Here is a 19,401-nt window from a genome sequence, read left to right as displayed (position 1 = left end):
AGTCATCGCATACATGATCTTATGTATGTATCTTATTATGAGTTATGGGACATTTCAGACCCTTTGGAGCCCCAAATGTACCTTTTGGAGTTGCTCCTTAACCTTGCTATGAACCTTTCTATCGTCAGATTGTTTTATGCTCAAAAACTAAATTGAATGAAACTGTGGAGTGCTAACCAACCACAGACACTTGATTTGGAGCACTTGAAGCAATTTCATAATGAAATGTGTGGGAATGTTAATATTGTAGCTGAAGTAATAACAGACCTGAGGGCTCCACTTTTGTAAAATGGTACATGATTGTTTAACTGCTTGGAGAGGCGTCTTCTCAGACATTCAGATAACCAAGTCTGATGGCCAAATGTAGAGGATGTCATTACCCCACATAAGAGATGTTTTTCTCAACCATGTTATTGCCTGCTTCATTTAAATGCTTGATCAAATTTTTCATTACATATAGTACCAATCAAAAGTTTGGACACCTACTCACTCAAGGGATTTTCTTTATTTTTACTATTTTCTACATTGTAAAAAAATGGTGAAGAAATCAACACTATGAAATAACATATGGAATCATGTAGTAACCAAAAAAGTGTTATATTTAAGAAATAAGGCACAAGGGGATGTGGTATATGGCCAATATACCACGGCTAAAGGCTGTTCTTAGGCACGCATTGCGGAGTACCTGGACACAGCCCTTAGCCGTGGTATATTGGCCATATACCAACAACCCCGAGGTGCCTTATTGCTATTATAAACTGGTTACCAGTTTAAGACATGAAGGTCAGTCAATCCAGAAAATTTCAAGAACTTTGAAAATGCAGTCGCAAAAACAATCAAGCGTTAGGATGAAACTGGCTCTCATGAGGACCTCCACAGAGTTACTTCTGCTGCAGAGGATAAGTTCATTAGAGTTACCAGCCTCAGAAATTGCAGCCCAAATAAATGCTTCACCGAGTTCAAGTAACAGACACATCTCAACATCAACTGTTCAGAGGAGACTGAGTGAATCAGGCCTTCATGGTTGAATTGCTGCAAAGAAATCACTATTAAAGAACACCAATAAGAAGAGACTTGCTTGGGCTAAGAAACACAAGCAATGGACATTATACCGGTGGAATTCTGTCCTTTAGTCTGATGAGTCCAAATTTGAGATTTTTGATTCCAACCGCCGTGTAGGCGAACGGATGATCTCTGCATGTGTGGTTCCCACCATGAAGAATGGAGGGGGAGATGTGATGGTGCTTTGCTGGTGACACTGTCATGATTTATTAGAATTCAACACTTAACCAGCATGGCTACCACAGCATTCTGCAGTGATACGCCATCCCATCTGGTTTGCGCTTAATGGGACTATCATTTGTTTTTCAACAGGACAATGACCCAACACACCTTGAGTGCTGCATCAGATGACCTGGCCTCCACAATCACCAGACCTCAGCCCAATTGAGATGGTTTGGGATGAGTTGGACCGCAGAGTGAAGAAAAAGCAGCCAACAAGAGCCCAGCATATGTGGGAACTCCTTCAAGACTGTTGAAAAAGCATTCCTCATGAAGCTAGTTGAGAGAATGCCAAAGCTGTCATCAAGGTGAAGGTTGATATGTTTAACACTATTTTGGTTACTACATGATTCCATATGTGTTATTTCATAGTTTTGATGTCTTCACTATTATTCTACAATGTAGAAAAAAGTAACAAATAAAGAAAAACCCTTGAAAGAGTAGGTGTCCAAACGTTTGACTGATACTGTAGGTTTTTGCCCACACATTTAAAGTAAGGATGCTATTAATAATAATAATAATATATGCCATTTAGCAGACGCTTTTATCCAAAGCGACTTATTGAACAGCATTTCTCTACTATTCTCTGGGTCAGAGGGGTGATAGTGTTGCATTTCTCATGCTGTTAACCATGGCATTCTTTGTATGCATAGTAACTGCTGTGTGGAATGCCATAGATGGTGCACAGCAGTCTCCTGCTGGACCACTGGACGGTGTAAGGAGGGAAAACATGGTTTCCATGACAGCCTGACTGGAGCCCTTGAACCCCTGACATGTGATTTTTGAGCTCTCATGGAGGTGACTGCATCTACCATTCAAGAGTCTCCTACAGATGTGAACCCCACAGCTGGTTTGATTGATCAGCTTTTATTGTTGGTCCACTGTAGAGTAAGCTCAGTTAGGGGAAAGACCATAAGCTGTCAATGACTCCCATACTCATCTTCATCTGAACTCTTCCAAACATTTTGAGCGGGGACTTAAACACATCACAGAATTAGTTAAATAAAGTCCACCGGTGTGCAATCTAAGTGTCACAAGATCAGTCACATGACCTCAGTATATATACACCTGTTCTGAAAGGCCCCAGAGTCTGTGACACCACGAAGCAAGTGGCTCCATGAAGACCAAGGTGCTCTCCAAACAGGTCAGGGACAAAGTTATAGAGAAGTACAGATCAGGGTTGGGTTATAAAAATACATCAGAAACTTTGAATATCCCACAAAGCACCATTAAATCCATTCTTAAAAACTGGAAAGAATATGGCACCACAAGAAACCTGCCAAGAGAGGGCCGCCCACCAAAACAACTCACAGACCAGGCAAGGAGGGCATTAATCAGAGAGGCAACAAAGAGACCAAAGATAACCCTGAAGGAGCTGCAAAGCTCCACAGCGGAGATCTGGAGTATCTGTCCATAGGACCACTTTAAGCCGTGCGCACCACGGAGATGGGCTTTACGGAAGAGTGGCCAGACAAACGACATTGCTTAAAGATAAAAAAAATAAGCAAACACGTATGGTGTTTGTCTAAAGGCATGTGGGAGACTCTCCAAACTTATGGAAGAAGGTACTCTGGTCAGATGAGACTAAAATTATTTTTTTAGGCCATCAAGAGAAACGCCATGTCTGGCACAAACCCAACCCCTCTCATCACCCCGAGAATTACCATCCAGCATCATGCTGTGGGGATGTTTTTCATCAGCAGGGACTGGGAAACTGTTCAGAATTGAAGGAATGATGGATGGTGCTAAATACAGGGAAATTCTTGAGGGAAACCTGTTTCAGTCTTCCAGAGATTTGAGACTGGGACGGAGGTTCACCTTCCAGCAGGACAATGACCCTAAGCATACTGCTAAAGCAACACTCGAGTGGATTAAGTGGACATTTAAATGTCTTGGAATGGCATGGTCAAAGCCCAGACCTCAATCCAATTGAGAATCTGTGGTATAACTTAAAGATTGCTCTACACCAACGGAACCCATCCAACTTGAAAGAGCTGGAGCAGTTTTACCTTGAAGAATGGGCAAAAATCCCAGTGGCTAGATGTGCCAAGCGTATAGAGACATACCCCAAGAGACTTGCAGCTGTAATTTCTGAAAAAGGTGGCTCACAAAGTATTGAATTTGGGGGGTGGGTTGGGTGAATGCACGCTCAAGTTTTCAGTTTGTCTTATTTATTGTTTGTGTCACAATAAAAAATATTTTGTATCTTCAAAGTGGTAGGCATGTTGTGTAATTCAAATGATACAACCCCCCCCACAGGATGAAAGGCAACAAAATAGGAAAAATGCCAGGTGGGTGAATACTTTCGCCAGCCACTGTCGGACCTGTCCATTGACAAATTATTTATGGGCATGCTCAAACGGAGTTTGACGAATACATCTAGACTGCATGACAGATTGAATATGTACTACTTTACTGCAATGTCATTGTCACTGTCAGCCCTCTGATTTCTCAGTGAGGTATGATATACTAACTACACCAAGACGGGTCAGAATCCGTAACATTGTAGGCCTATTTTTGTTTTTCAAACACTTTTTTCTGGTTACCAAGTAGCTCTCCGCTATAATGCCATGTTAAATGAATTTCATAAAACCAAATAAGCCTTTGATATTCAGTTTTAATAAGGTTGAAATATTATGCGGCCAAACATTTAATATGCCATGCAAAATGTCAACATATAACATTCTAAATTACTTATAAACATATACAGTTCCATAAACCTTTATTCATTTTCTCACATTTGCTCCATTTAATATAACTTTAACAGCTCCAGAGGCCAGATATCCCCATTTTAGAAATATCATAAATCATGACAAAACATGTCAGACAGTCCAAGACTGGGTCAACATAGTTAAACTACACTACAATTATTTTAGAACATAGTGCTCTTTGAAGCAGAATAGCTACTGTATATGGAGTTCTATGACATGCGGGGTCTACCTTCTTCATCAATGCATTTATTCCACTCTGGTTTTCACGCTCTCTTCCTCTACCTCTTCAATTTCCTCCCCGACGTCTACGTTTCCATCCCTAAATCAGACATGTCGGTTAGAAAATGTCTGTATTGTAACTGCATCAAAGTTTTGCTTGACTGCAGTATTTGTCTTCTCTTCACTAAATACTTTACAACAGTCTCACAGTATTGTGTAATGCAACATTGTATATAGAACTATAACACATGGCGTCCGTGGATTTCCAGCTGCAGTGGTATTCCTATTGCATTAGATATTGTATGACTAAAACAAATTGTTAGTTGGAAGACACTGCGACACAAACTTGTTGTCATTGTAGGTACCTTTTCTCCATGTCACTCTCAACACTTTGGTCATCAACATCGTCGTTGTTATCCAATATGAAGACGGGTGCCGTTCCAAACTCTTCTCCCTTTGTTTTGACAAACTGCTCATTCAAACCAGCTTCCCTCAGCTTGTCTCTGTATATACGCTCCGCGTCAGCCTTGGCGTTTTTCTAGAGCAATTCCATCAAAGGCCAGGGAATAGACAAGGTACACAACAGTAAATAATACAACAGTTGACCACTTAAAGGCTCTTCTCAAGTGTTTGCAATTCCAGAAAATGAGTTTCCAGGTCAATGCAAGCCCATAGTTTACCTGGGACACCTGTTCAAACAGGTAAGGACGGACAGTTACTCTGGCCTTTATATCCTGTAGCTCCTTCTTATACTCTCTCGTCCTTTGTTGGTCGGCCTCCCTACATGTACAGAGCCACATAAACATTCATTCGACATTAAGTACAGATCAACAACTCTTTAATCAGTCTGTTCTTTTCTGTTTTCATCTGAGGAATTTCCCAGTACTCACCGGTGCTGTTTCAGCTTCTCATGATACACCTCTTTCAGGCTGCTATGAGGGTCCATGACCTTGGCGCGGACAGCCACTGTCTTCTTCATGGCCTGAGACCTCTTCCTATGTCTCCGCATCCACTCTGCACTCTCCTGCTCCTTGCTCTCTTTCTGCTCCACAGACTTTCTGATGGACCAGGGAGAAGACAGGACAGAGATGAGTATGACTATGTCCTGTGTCTTTACTTATTGAGACAGACACACCTGATAATGAAGTTCACAGTTCCCCTTTACCTAATGGCCATACAGCGTTTCCTTGCTGTATCTGTAATGTAGGTGGGAAGCGTATCTGTGGACAGTGATGTTAAGCCTCCAAAGGAATTGCTTCTCTTCAAAACGGCACCGCCTATGGCTTCCTGAGGACAAAAATAACACAAGGAAACAAAACATTTCCAAAGATACAAAGATAAATTTCATTTCAAGTTCTATTTGCAGAATTCTACAGTAAGCTCACCTGTTCTTTTTCAGAGCTGCTTCTGCTTGGTCTTGAAGGCAGAGTTGACGTCCGCAGGTGGAATGGCTGACACTTGGTAACATTTTTCCTCTCTGCCCTCTTCAGTGATTCCCTCTGAAAGGCCTTGTGCAGCCTGTCAAAATCAGGGACCTGGGAGTTGGTCTTTGGCTGGAAGGTAGGCTTCTGATCCAGGAAGGCCAGCACCTCTTTCTTAGTCCGTTGGGCCGTGCGAGACTCCGGGTTCTCAGTATGAGTTTGGTTCTCTATAGGTGCTGTGGACTTCCTCAAAGTCTCCTGGGCCCTCAGCTGGATGCGTACCTTCCTGCGTAGCTCCTCCTCTACAGAGTATGCAGAATTTAATGAGAAAAAAATACGATTTAGGGAGGATTATAATACTTTTATAATACAATTTACTGCACCTAAGCAAGATCTTTGGAGATATATTATTTAGGCAACACACCTTTTAAATGCTCAGAGACAGCATGGTCTTTGATTGCTTTCGGTACTGGTTTCCTGACATTGGTGGCTTTTTGAGACTGTGCCACCGTGCTTATCATTTGCATCAGCTTCTCTCTCTTCTTCTCATCTCTCTCCAGGAAGCTGAAGGGCTTCTGCATGGAGAGCAGGAAGTCCCTCCTCTGTTCATGGCCTTCCTTCCTCTCTTTCTGCCGCACCTGCGTCATCTCATCATAGAGGGGCAAAAACACATGGCCAGGCACAGGAACGGCACGAAACTTCCTCTGACATTCCGCCTCCTCTTTCTCCTCTTTGCTTAGTTGGAGCTGCTCTGTTTCTGTTGGGCCTTGGTGCTGAAGATGTTGTGGTCCTCTGTGTGAAACAGCTGTGGCAGAAGCCCAGGCTGCAGAGGATGTTAAAAACCTCCCTGACTGTCTGAGCTGTGGGGATTTCCTCGAGGTAGACCTCCTACCTGACATCAGTTCAGACATGGAACTGGATTTCCTCGGTCCCCTACATTAGAGATTGTTTTATTTAACATAGAACAATAGGATATTTGAGACTTACAAAACAAATATATTGTGATAACTTATTTGCGTCATTGGGTGACTTGACATACCTGGCCTGAGAGCTGAAAAACTCGTCCAGTTGTCTGTCAGCACTAGACTTCCTGTCAAAGCCTGCTGACAACATAGAGTTCTGCTGGATCCTTTTCTCAAGGCCCTCTCTCTGTCTCCTCTCTGTCTCCTGCAGCTGCTGCGTGTGGGCCTCCTTCATCTCCTGCAGTTGGTGCTGAAGCAGCAGCTCTGAACTCAGGCCATCCTCCAGAAAAGCCTGCAGGTCAGCCATGTTCCTCTGCTCTTGCATCCTAGCAGCAGTGTGTCCTCCTGAACCCAACATTCACCAAACAGCTATGGAAAGAAGGAAAAAGGGAAGACATTTTTATATTCCAAAAACACCTCTTCCAAAAACACCTCCCACAGTGAGATAAATTAAAATGTCTGATCTAAACAAGGGTTTACACAGAACTGTGTCTCACATTTGACCAATTAATGATAATTAATATCATGAAAAGTTATGCAAAACTCCAGCAGCACATGATGTGAGCCTACGCAAGGGTTGCCCTAGCAACCAAACTGCTTCTCCAAAACATTGGCAGAGAAGTCATATTATATGTCTACGTTAACATAGTAGGCTACATGCTAAACTGTTTTAGGGCAGAAAATGTGTATTGTTACACAATGCATAACTACAATACATATTGAGATGACAATTTTGGAATATTGTAATATAGAAAATATAACCTGATGCTCGTGCACTTTAGAACTACAGCATACTTATTCCAGTGGATTATTATTATTATAATTATTGTCCATTGTTGTCCATCTCTTCTTGCTTCTCTGCTTCACAACAAAGACTGTCATGTATCGACATCATATATTGACTGTTACAAAGTAATAACTTCGAATCACTGGATGATGTTTCGCTACTTGTTGTCAAAGCTAAGATATTTGACTCCACCCCCTGGAACATTCTAATGTTTGATTGGCTGAAGTAAACGCTTGCTGTATCTCGATCTATACCTCAGTCATCTCGATTGGGCACTATCATGTTGACACATTTGTAACACATTTTTTTATTCAAGAAGCGCCTTAACTATTCCTTCTACATTGTCCTCCTGAATAAAACGGAATTATGTTTACATATCAATAGCACCAAAGTGCGGACAACTTGTGAAGTGAAACTAGTGCGGTTCCTTTTTCTGATTGGTTGAGCACTACAGGAAGTTCTTGCCTCTTACGTATGTCAAAATATACAACATGGCTGCATTATAGAATGGACACAGCTGCGATTAGTAGGACATATTCAAGGGGAAACATTTCGTTCTGATTCTAAACAATACAGTTGGAGTTCTTTTAAGGGTTAGACGAGTACCACGTTGTTACGTTGTTTTAAAGATGCATAGTCTCACTAAAACGGCACTGTCTTTCAATGGAATCGGGCGGCGGTGTGTTGCTCTGAACCGTTTTTCAGAAACAAGAATCATTTGCAGAGGACTCACGTGCACAGCAGAACATGAAAATGAGCTCTATGATGTCATTATATCTGGAGGAGGGATGGTTGGGACCGCTATGGCTTGTTCTTTAGGTGAGTCGAGGTGATCTCCTGATGCTGCCCAGTCAAACTGCCCCTATTTGCCCCCCATCTAAAAGAGGTGGAGCCGTCATTCCGCTGCTGGATGCAAATTCTCAGACTTCATCCTCACAACTAAGTTGCAGTTGTGGCTTTGCTGCTGATTTACACCATACAGCATTTGTTTTAGTTCTGTGTTGCTAAACAAGTAAGGTATAATTAAGACAAACATGCAGAGAAACTTTAATTTCTTGTTCTCATGGCACTGCTAGTGATGCCAAAATGTAGGCTATATCAATGCTACTCCCACCACAACTTTTAATCTGTCTGTTTATCATTTTGGATGGAGCATCAATCAAGTTCATGCATCCTCGTTATTGTTGACAGGCTTGGATCCAAACTTGGAGGGGAAGAAGATTCTTTTGCTTGAAGCAGGCAACAAGAAAGTGATGGACAAGGTCCCAGACGCCTACAGTACAAGAGTCAGCTCCATCAGCCCGGGCTCTGCCACCCTCCTCAGTGGTACACAACCATATTACGAAACACTATTATCATCTTCCCTGAGAAAGTAATCTCTCTAATGGCATTAGAATCTCTGTTTTCCATTGACCAGCCAATAGCATCAGAAAAATGTAGGGAACCTCTCTGCAAACAGATAAACAGGGCTGCAATAGTATGAGCTTCATAAAGTACAGTAGGGGTGAAGAGTTGTGTGTAGATCGTTTTGTATTTGTTGTCTATTATTTGTCAGGGTTGGTTTATCCGTTTGAAAAGAACAGTACATCTTGTCCAATGACAAAAGAGCTCATGTTTAAGTGGCCAGCTTCCTGTCTGATTAAGCCTATTTGTGGTGTGGCTCAGTAGAAAAGGTTGTCAGGAAGTAGGTTAGTGATCAGTCCCAGCCTGTCTAGTCACACATGCTTAGCAGGGATCATATCTGGCCTCTAGTCTACATCAATCATTGATAGAATCCTCTCAACTATTATTCATGTCTCCTTGGGTTTTACTTGACACCCTGATGATGTGCTGCATGTCAATAAGGAAGTGAAGGAAGTGATTTGGATACCCATGGCTATGTCAAGCCCAGTTAAATTGACTTGAATGTATACTGAACAAAAATGTAAATGCAACATGCAACCATTTCCAAGATTTTACTGAGTTACAGTTCATATAAGGAAATCAGTCAATTGAAATAAATTCATTAGGCCCTAATCTATGGATTTCACATGACTGGGAATACATACACTACATGGAGAAAAGTATGTGGACAGTTGCTGGTTGAACATCTAATTACAAAATCATGGGCATTAATATGGAGTTGGTCCCCGTTTTGCTGCTAAAACATCCCCCACTCTTCTGGGAAGGCTTTCCACTAGATTTTGAAACATTCCTGCGGGGATTTTCTTCCATTCAACAAAACTGATGTTGGGCGATTAGGCCTGGCTCGCAGTCTGCGTTCCAATTCATCCTGAAGGTGTTTGATGGGGTGGGGGTCAGGGCACTGCAGGCCAGTCAAGTTCTTCCACACCGATCTCGACAAACCATTTATGTATGGACCTCGCTTTGTGCATGGGGGCATTATCATGCTGAAACAGGAAAGGGCCTTCCACAAAGTTGGGGGCACAGAATTGTCTAGAATGTACTTGAATGCTGTTGCATTAATATTTCCCTTCACTGGAACTAAAGAGCCTAGTCCGAACCATGAAAAACAGCCCTAGACAATTTTTCCCCCACCATCAAACTTTACAGTTGGCACTATGCATTGGGGCTAGTAGTGTTCTCCTGGCATCTGACAAATCTGGGATTGACGGTCGGACTCCTAGATGTTGAACCGTGATTCATCACGCCAGAGAACACGTTTCCACTGCTCCATAATCCAATGGTGGCGAGCTTTACACCACTTCACCGTGTCCAATGACAAGCATTGGCTGATCTTAGACTTGTGTGCGGCTGCTCTGCCATGGAAACCCATTTCATGATGCTCCCGGGAAACAGCTCTTGTGCTGTTTGGGAGTTTGGAACTCGGTAGTGAGTTTTGCAACCAAGGACAGATGATTTTTTTACACGCTTCAGCACTCGGTGGGTCCCGTTCTGTGAGCTTGTGTGGCCTACCACTTCTCGGCTGAGTCATTGTTGATCCTAGACGTTTCCACTTCACAATAACAGCACTAACAGTTGACCAGGGAAGCTCAATTTTATATATATGTCAGCAACTGGTGTGGCTAAAATAGCAGAATCCAGTCATTTGAAGGGGTGTGCACATACTTTTGGCCATGTAGTGTATATGGATTTGTTGGTCACAGATACCTTTTTTTAAAGGTAGGGGCGTGGATCAGAACCAGTCAGTATCTGGTGTGACCACCATTCGCTTCGTGCAGCGTGACACATTTGTTTTGCATAGTGTTGATCAGGCTGTTGATTGTGGCCTGTGGAATGTTGTCCCACTCCTCTTCAATGGCTGTGCGAAGTTGCTGCATATTGGCGGGAATTGGAACACGCTGTTGTATACATCGATCCAAAGCATCCAAAACAATGGGTGACATGTCTGAGTTTGCAGGCCACGGAAGAACCTGGACATTTACAGCTTCAAGAAATTGTATACAAATATTTGCAACATGGGGCCGTGCATTATCATGCTGAACCATGAGGTGATGGCGGCAGATGAATGGCACAACAATGGGCTTCAGGATCTTGTCACTGTATCTCTGTGCATTCAAATTGCCATCGATAAAGTTCAATTAGGTTTGTTGCCCGTAGATTATGCCTGCCTATACAATAACCCCACTGCCGTTGACATCAGCAAACAGCTTGCCCACGCAACGCCATGCATGTAATCTGCAGTTGTGAGGCTGGTTGGATGTACTGCCAAATATTCTAAAATGACATTGGAGGTGGCTTATGGTAGAGAAATGAACATTAAATTCTCTGGCCAACAGCGCTGGTGGACATTCCTGCAGTTAGCATGCCAATCGCAAGCTGCCTCAACTTGAGATGTCTGTGGCATTGTGTTCAGTGACACAACTGCACATTTTAGAGTTGCCTTTTATTGTCCCCAGCACAAGATGTACCTGTGTAATGATCATGCTGTTGAATCAGCTTCTTGATATGCCACACCTGTCAGGTGGATGGATTATCTTGGTAAAAAATAAATACTCATGAACAGGGATGTAGACAAATTTGTGCTCAACGTTTGAGAGGAATAAGCTTTTCTGCATAAGGAACATTTCAGGGATCTTTTACTTCAGTTGATGAAACATGGGACCAACACTTCACATGTTGCATTTATATTTTTGTTGACTTCGCCCACTTGAGTTCTTGTCTCATTTAATCAAACTCCTCTAACAAGTAATTATGGGTCTTTTACGCCTCATACATAACATCCCTATATTTGATAGATCTTGTATTCTATTAAAAATGTTGTGTGTGCCTTTCAGGTGTTGGTGCATGGGATCACATTATGAACATGAGATGTAAGCCCTATCAGAAGATGCAGGTCAGTTCTTGGAAACTCCAAGCCCTAAAGTTATTTTTTTATTGAGAAGCCCATTGAGGTCGTTTAGTTATACTGCTATATACTTACACTCATTCTCCATGCATCAGTAACTTGTTTGGATATAAAGGAAAATTGTATCTCCCCTGCCATTTAACCTCTACTCAATCATGTACTTTACAATGCCATTTCCCTCGGGCATGTAATTGTTAACAAAGAAAAAGCAACCCCAATGGCGGTTTAAAACATGCATTTTGTTCATTCCTCTGCCCAATTTATACGTCCTCAGAGGCCATGCAAATGCCAGGGTGCCTCAAACCCCAAAGGACGGGAGGTCAATTTAAAACGATGATCAAAGCTCCCTGGCTTAGTGAAATGTTGTTGTTTTTTTTCCCTCTGGCCACAATGGCAGAGTATTTATTTATTTAATTAGGATCATATTTAATAGGAAAAGTACATCTATTTGACATCTTCAACTAGGCGTTCATCCCCTGTGTGTAGTAATTCTGAAGATGAATGTGACAAGCAGGAGGCAGAAGATGGAAGATGACAGGATGTGTGGATGTCAGCAGCAAAGTGACCCTGTTTTACAGCTGTGGGTGCAGGCTGAGTCCCTTCTGTAAGATGTGGTCAGTTTATACCAAAGAAAAAAACACAGGGTTTCTCTCATGGCCAAGGATGTCATCATAAAATGTATTATGGTGATTATGGTGATATACCTCTTCCATAATTCCTTTACTGCTCTGCTCCTTTTTTTGCTTGTTTGTTTGCAGATGCATATTACAAGGATAGAGGAGCAGCGCGTAGTTTAGCTGTGTTACTTCTGAATGATAAGGTCTGAGAGAGAGTCCTACATAAGCATAACCACTTCTCTGCGTCACATGAAAAGTCTTTTCATTTACCATCTCAGAAATTATGTGTTTTATTTTGACACTCAACTTTTTGGGGATAACCAATATTTACCCGCTCTGTAATGTTAACAAAAGTGTTCTGTCGGGCCAAAAATATTGCCATACATCCACATCACAAGTGGCATTTCATCGTGCATCAGTAAGCTCCCTAAGTCAACCATAGAACTAGAAGGGTGTTGTTGACCTTTCTAGATCTTAGTTTGGCAATTTAAGTAGTGGCTGCCAAGCTCTGGCTGCAGCTGAACAAATTTGATGTGTTCAGTTCAATTAGGCTGTGGCTCTTTGGCCGGCTTAATATAGGTAATGGGGATGCATTTAAGGATCGTGTTCTTGACCACAGGGAAAATTGATTTCTCATTTAGGTTTGGGATGCCTGCTCTGATGCCCTGATTACATTTGATAAGGAGAACCTGCAGGACGAGATGGCATACATTGTGGAGAACAACATCATTGTGGCAGCCCTGACGAAGCAGCTGGAGAATCTCTCTGGTAAGAAAAGCAGCGCCACACACAGTCCAGTTGCATTGATGATTTGTCCATGAAACGCTCACTATGCACAAGTAGTGATGTGACTCTCCTTAGAAGAGATCTTGAGTTCATTGACATCCTGTTAATGAGCACTGGGTCTGGCAGCTCATATTATGTCACCACATTTGTTCCATCCTGTCCCTGTGTTTTGTTTATTTGTATTTTCCCCAGTGTCTGTTTTTAAAGACCAGTGCAGCTCTTGGACACATCCATGTTTTTCCTGCTATTTCAATCAAGCTCCATATTTCCTGTGTGCCAGTTAGTTCACTCCATAGACCGGGTGCCATGTAAAGGCACGTGCAGTTGTCCAATGACCTATTTCACATTGACATGTGCTCCCACGCCATTAAGGATGCTAAAGTGCTGACGTGCTTCTACACCTGCATTGCTTGCTGTTTGGGGTTTCAGGCTGGGTTTCTGCACAGCACTTTGAGATATCAGCTGATGTACGAAGGGCTATATAAATAAATTTGATTTGATTTGACGTTGTGCTGTATTGTTGTTGAAATTAGGCCGACTTTTTGGAGGTTCAGAAATGAAACCTTAGCACTGCCTTGCGTCCGACTGTAAAACAGCAGATTTATAAATGGGCTTTTCTACATTTTGCACTGAACAGATGTCTGGTTGCAGGAAGCAGGTTTTTCTTAAAGGCATCATGTTGGTCCTCTACTTAATTTTTTCTTCCTTTGGCCATGCTGTTTCTCTGCTTCTGAGGCAGTACATGAAAAGCGTGCACTAAGTTCGCTAGTTTGGTAGTAACTCTGCTCTCCAGTCACTGCAGGCCAATATTTGTCGCTCGTGTTCAGGAACCAGTAGTCAATCTGCAAATGGGAACCTCTCCAAGTGGGCAACGCCAAGTGTAATTCCAGATACTTTCATGTTTGGGATGACCGACTACTGGCAGCAAGCGGAAAGTGTGGAATTGTCTGTTTGTAGATAAACACTATTAATCAATGCTATCCGGCAAGCCAAGACCATTTAAGAAGATTGTCAATGTGAGCTTCGGCAGCTGGTGCCTGCCAGAGAGGCAAACCAGTGGTATTTTACAAGGTGGTTTGTAGATCTTCCACTGCCTTAGTCACTTACAGCCAAACCTTACTCTATTTTTTTCCTTTTTGGAGGAAACGAGTAGCAAAGTCTTTTTAAAATGTATTTTAAATGTAATTTATTTTACCTCCCTTTTTCCCCAATTTCGTGGTATCCAATTGTTAGTAGCTACTAACTTGTCTTATCGCTACAACTCCCGTACGGACTCGGGAGAGACGAAGGTTGAAAGTCATGCGTCCTCCGATACCCAACCAAGCCACACTGCTTCTTAACACAGCGCGCATCCAACTCGGAAGCCAGCCGCACCAATGTGTCGGAGGATACACCGTGCAACCTTGGTTGGCACGCACTGCGCCCGGCCCGCCACAGGAGTCGCTGGTGCGCGATGAGACAAGGACATCCCTACCGGCCAAGCCCTCCCTAATGCGAACAACGCTATGCCAATTGTGCGTCACCACACGGACCTCCCGGTCGCGGCCGGTTACAACAGAGCCTGGGACTCACAAAGGCAGTGTTGATGGAGTCCACGAAGCTCTCCTCATCCAGCTGCAGTAGCTCCTCTGCATGGTGGTGGCTTGTCGACCACACCAGAGAGCTCTGAACCCAGAGTCTCTGGTGTACAAGTAGCAAAGTCTTGATTAGTGTGACCAATTGTGATGAAAAATACTTACTGGCCCCTTCCTTGTTTAGTGAAAATGATTCTCTGTGGTGAACCCAAAATCCCCTTGTTTAGTGAAAATGATTCTCTGTGGTGAACCCAAAATCCCCTTGTTTAGTGAAAATGATTCTCTGTGGTGAACCCAAAATCCCCTTGTTTAGTGAAAATGATTCTCTGTGGTGAACCCAAAATCCCTTTGTTTAGTGAAAATGATTCTCTGCGGTGAACCCAAAATCCCTTTGTTTAGTGAAAATGATTATCTGTGGTGAACCCAAAATCCCTTTGTTTAGTGAAAATGATTCTCTGTGGTGAACCCAAAATCCCTTTGTTTAGTGAAAATGATTCTCTGTGGTGAACCCAAAATCCCTTTGTTTAGTGAAAATTATTCTCTGTGGTGAACCCAAAATCCCTTTGTTTAGTGAAAATTATTTTCTGTGGTGAACCCAAAATCCCCTTGTTTAGTGAAAATTATTCTCTGTGGTGAACCCAAAATCCCTTTGTTTAGTGAAAATGATTCTCTGTGGTGAACCCAAAATCCACTTGTTTAGTGAAAATGATTCTCTGTGGTGAACCCAAAATCCACTTGTTTAGTGAAAATGATTCTCTGTGGTGAACCCAAAATCCCTTTGTTTAGTGAAAATGATTCTCTGTGGTGAACCCAAAATCCACTTGTTTAGTGAAAATGATTCTCTGTGGTGAACCCAAAATCCCCTTGGCTCTGCTTTAGACCATTTCCTTTCTCTGTGTTCGGTCTCTCAGATCAGGTGAGGGTCCAGTACAAATCCAAGGTGGTGAAATACACCTGGCCCAAGTCCCACCAGGTAGCTGACGCCATCCCCTGGGTTCAGGTCACCCTGGCCAACGGACAGACTCTTCAAACCAAATTACTGGTCAGTCCATCCTGAGTAGTAATTATTTTATTTTTTATGTTTAAATTTGTATTTTTTTGCCTTTGACATAATGCTCTAGGATGTAACTGCTGTGATTGGCTGGTTTGCAGATTGGAGCAGATGGGCCAAATTCGATGGTAAGGCAGGAGGCGGGGATACCCACGGTCAAGTGGAATTATGACCAATCAGCTGTAGTGGCTGTCCTGCATCTGTCTGAGGTGAGATTTACATCTTACAACCTGTCTATTTCATCAAGAAACATGGAGGCCATATTAATTGTTATCATGTGTTTCTATAGCCAACAGAGAACAATGTTGCCTGGCAGAGGTTCCTTCCAACAGGCCCCATAGCAATGTTACCAGTAAGTTTGTATCATAGGTTCAAAGTGCAGCTGAGCTCTTTGCTTTTCTTCTGTCCCTTAATCTTAACCAACGTCCCCTTCTCTCTTGTGGCTGTAGTTGTCGGACACAGAGAGCTCTCTGGTGTGGTCGACCAGCCACCGCCATGCAGAGGAGCTACTGCAGCTGGATGAGGAGAGCTTCGTGGACTCCATCAACACTGCCTTTGTGAGTCCCAGACTGACCCCACCGAATCAGATAATGATTAGGAACAATTGCCTTTATACAGCAGAGAAAGAAATGGATTTCTGATACATTTGTATGCGTTATGAATAGTACATTTTATGAACGGAAATCCTCTTGTTACCAACATGCTGCAAGTGCACCAATGAACCAGTTAGCCAATGCCAATGGGTGCACTTGTCACTGTTTTCTGTTTACTCTACATCATACATGTAGACAATACCAACGTTTTGCCAGCATAAAGTCGCTTTCCCAAGCCTGCTATTTTTACTGGTCCTGCCGATGGGGTCACCACGGTTGTCATGCTTGGTTTCAGGCCTGGTTTGCTAATTAAACCTGTGGTCTGCCAGTTGGTCATTACTGCATGGAATGTTTTTTAAACTAAGCTAATTCAACAGCAGGCCTGACCAGCCTCTTCTTTTAATTAGCAAGGGTCCTATAACGCTGCCAAACCATTTTGTTAGTGAGGAAAAGTACACTCACTCTGCATTTCTGCTTGAGTTTGTTTCTTTAACTTCTCTCTTATCTCTGTCTACCATGCCCCTCTATCTCTCCTGTACCCCTGTCTCTTCCTCTACCTGCTGTTTCTACGTCTCTCTTTCGCTCTTCCTCTCTCCCTCCATCTCTTTCTCTCTCTCTCTCTCTCTCTCTCTCTCTGTGTCGTCTCTTTCTGCCAGTGGAGTAATGAGAACCACAGTGAGCTGGTGGAGACTGCTGGCTCTCTGTTCTGCACTGCCCTGTCAGTCCTCATGCCGTCTGCAGGCTCGGCACGCCAGCTACCGCCCAGCGTGGCCGGGATCGGCCCAAAGAGTCGGGTCATGTTCCCCCTGGGCATGGGCCATGCGTCAGAGTACATCAGGCACCGGGTGGCACTCATCGGGTAAATCCCCACTCACCCCTGGGGACACGCCATTATTGAACTTCACATCGGTTTGCTTTAGAAAACTGTGACTATTGATATTTGACCTGGCATTTTGTAAATGTAAGGATTATATGCCCTTATTCTATCAAGGTATAACAGGATCATATAAAAAAATAGATACTTATCAACTGCAACAAAAAAAAGAAAAGATGCATGCCTCTATCCAATTATTTCTGTCTATTTGAAGGGAATGCTTGCTTTGATCCTACCCTGTAGATGAGGTGACTAGATTTACACGGCGGGGGTCTTTATTTTTCTTTGCAGCGATGCAGCACACCGCGTCCACCCTCTAGCTGGCCAGGGAGCCAACCTGGGCTTTGGGGATGTGGCCTGCCTCACTCAGCTCCTGAGCCAGGCGGCCTTTAACGGGAAGGATCTGGGTTAGTGACTACCCTAAACAGACACCAAACACAGTAGCCGTAGCCAGTGGTTTCTCAGAAGCTCTTTTCCACAGCCCAGGCTGGGACGCTTACTGTTGATCTTGATTATAAAAAGAACAGTCTTTATTTGATGTTTTTTTTCATATAGTTCTTGGCAGAAAGAACAGTTCACAGAAATAGAAATCCTGTTATGTGAATATTTGTATTTGTTCTGAATAGCTCCAATGCAGAAAACACATTAACAATGTACACAGGTCCAGAAACTCTTTTCTCCATGATTTATTAACCCCTGGTGTTTTGCTCGGCCTGTGTTGTGTTGTGCAGGGGCCATGCAGCACCTGTTGGAATATGAGACAGAGCGCCAGCGACACAACCTGCCCATGATGGCTGCCATCGACCTGATGAAACGACTGTACTCTACTAACGCTGCCCCATGGTTGTCTTACGCACCTTCGGTCTGCAGGCCACGAATGCACTGCCAGCCATGAAAGTTAGTATGCTGTTTCCTCTTTAACCCCGCCTTTCTCGAATGTCATGTCCCTTGTCAAAGTGAACCCACAACACTTGTTCAAGTAGAAGCCATCTCTTCTTCCATTCCCAAGCTTTGGCCACATGTCAGAAGTAAGCCCCACCTTGGCTTCGTTCATGACCCCACCCGATCCTGACCTTTTTTCTGATTACATGTCTTTTTACTTCAGCTCTGCCTATAATTTACATGGTTGTCGACTTACTACTACGGCAGCTTAGTTTAGCCCCAAATGTAGTGTTAGAGAAAGTGTGTGGGTGGGGTGCAGGGCTGGCCCCGGGGCTGTGTTACAGTGGTGTTGGCTTGTGTTTTCACACCCCTTTTATTACAGACCGCTGATGTGAAATGGCTTTAGTCCCTACTAAGTGATTCAGACCAAAGCAACCGTAAATGGTTGTAAAGGCATTTCTCTCTGGAGACCCAAAGTTATGCTTGACATTTTTCCATATTAAATGTTGAGTTTACAGATCTCGTATACAGAGGTTTGTAGTGCCACTTTTTTTCACAGATGGGAAAGATGCTAGTCATTGTTTTTTGTAGAACTTGCTAGTGCTATACGTGGCTGTTGGATTCCTGTATTTGTGGAGAGGTATGGATGAATTGACAAAATGGATGTTTAGATTTGTGAGTTCATGTTCTTTCTCTCCAGGCTCAGATCATGGCGTTTGCAAGCAAGTGACACACACTGGTCCTGCCGTTTCAGTTTGATGGTACGCCAATGACTTTGTGAATGGAATGTAAAAGTGTAAATGAATAAAGTTATTTTATGCTCTGTTATTACTGCGCGTCTTTCTTTGTGTGAAGATGATTTTGGGGTTTTCTAAGCATTTCCGGGGCAGCAGGTAGTCTAGTGGTTAGATTTTTACAATGATTTTACTTGGCATGTCAGTTAACAAGTTCTTATTTTCAATGATGGCCTAGGACCAGTGGGTTAACTGCCTTGTTCCGGGGCAGAATGACAGATTTTTACCTTGTCAGCTCGGGATTCAATCTTGTAACCTTTCGGTTATTAGGCCAACGCTGTAACCACTAGGCTACCGAAAGGTTGCTAGATCGAATCCCCGAGCTGACAAGGTAAAAATCTGTCATTCTGCCCCTGAATTAGGCAGTAAACCCAGTATTCCCAGGTAGGCAGTCATTGTTAATGAGAATTTGTTCTTAACTGACTTGCCTAGTTAAGGTAAAAACAAATTAAATATCCTGTATCCCAGTTTCACAAAACATTATGAACACATGCTCTTTCCATGACAGACTGACCAGGTGAAAGCTTTCATCCCTTATTG

At 43.0% G+C, this 19,401-nt stretch overlaps 2 protein-coding genes across 3 annotated transcripts; one reads left to right on the top strand and one right to left on the bottom strand.

Annotated features, from left to right (window-relative positions):
- Window positions 1-3,880: 3,880 nt before the first annotated feature.
- On the bottom strand, window positions 3,881-7,724 carry fam161b (FAM161 centrosomal protein B). 2 transcript variants are annotated; one of them, XM_046366880.1, is made up of 9 exons: window positions 7,390-7,724; window positions 6,672-6,963; window positions 6,057-6,565; window positions 5,597-5,934; window positions 5,377-5,498; window positions 5,102-5,269; window positions 4,892-4,991; window positions 4,577-4,749; window positions 3,881-4,311 (listed from the first exon to the last, which is right to left on the bottom strand). In XM_046366880.1, exons 2-9 carry the CDS (start codon window positions 6,950-6,952, stop codon window positions 4,239-4,241), a joined length of 1,764 nt encoding a protein of 587 aa, XP_046222836.1. In that variant the 5' UTR covers window positions 6,953-6,963; window positions 7,390-7,724; the 3' UTR covers window positions 3,881-4,238. The 2 variants fall into 2 exon arrangements, with proteins under 2 accessions (XP_046222836.1, XP_046222834.1); XM_046366878.1 differs by having other exon boundaries at window positions 7,357-7,723.
- A 106-nt stretch (window positions 7,725-7,830) lies between these two features.
- Window positions 7,831-18,895, top strand: coq6 (coenzyme Q6 monooxygenase). The gene is given in 13 exon segments (XM_046366881.1): window positions 7,831-8,200; window positions 8,573-8,707; window positions 11,620-11,678; window positions 12,949-13,075; window positions 15,579-15,709; window positions 15,820-15,927; window positions 16,008-16,070; window positions 16,168-16,275; window positions 16,968-17,170; window positions 17,477-17,592; window positions 17,917-18,018; window positions 18,021-18,082; window positions 18,768-18,895. Coding segments are annotated over 13 exon segments (1,434 nt in total). The 5' UTR covers window positions 7,831-8,010; the 3' UTR covers window positions 18,798-18,895.
- Window positions 18,896-19,401: the final 506 nt, after the last annotated feature.

The sequence above is a fragment of the Oncorhynchus gorbuscha genome, linkage group LG10 (genome assembly GCF_021184085.1).
Source record: "Oncorhynchus gorbuscha isolate QuinsamMale2020 ecotype Even-year linkage group LG10, OgorEven_v1.0, whole genome shotgun sequence".
Taxonomy (NCBI): domain Eukaryota; kingdom Metazoa; phylum Chordata; class Actinopteri; order Salmoniformes; family Salmonidae; genus Oncorhynchus; species Oncorhynchus gorbuscha.
This window is presented reverse-complemented; position numbering and strand designations above follow the sequence as displayed.

Bases quoted from the DNA above. Each gene is read 5' to 3' on its own strand.
- fam161b (XM_046366880.1), bottom strand. From the start codon at position 6,952: ATGTTGGGTTCAGGAGGACACACTGCTGCTAGGATGCAAGAGCAGAGG. The intron at 6,566-6,671 runs GTATGTCAAGTC...TCTCTAATGTAG, and splicing joins TTTTTCAGCTCTCAGGCCAG to GGGACCGAGGAAATCCAGTT. The intron at 5,935-6,056 runs GTGTGTTGCCTA...CATACTCTGTAG, and splicing joins TGTCTCTGAGCATTTAAAAG to AGGAGGAGCTACGCAGGAAG.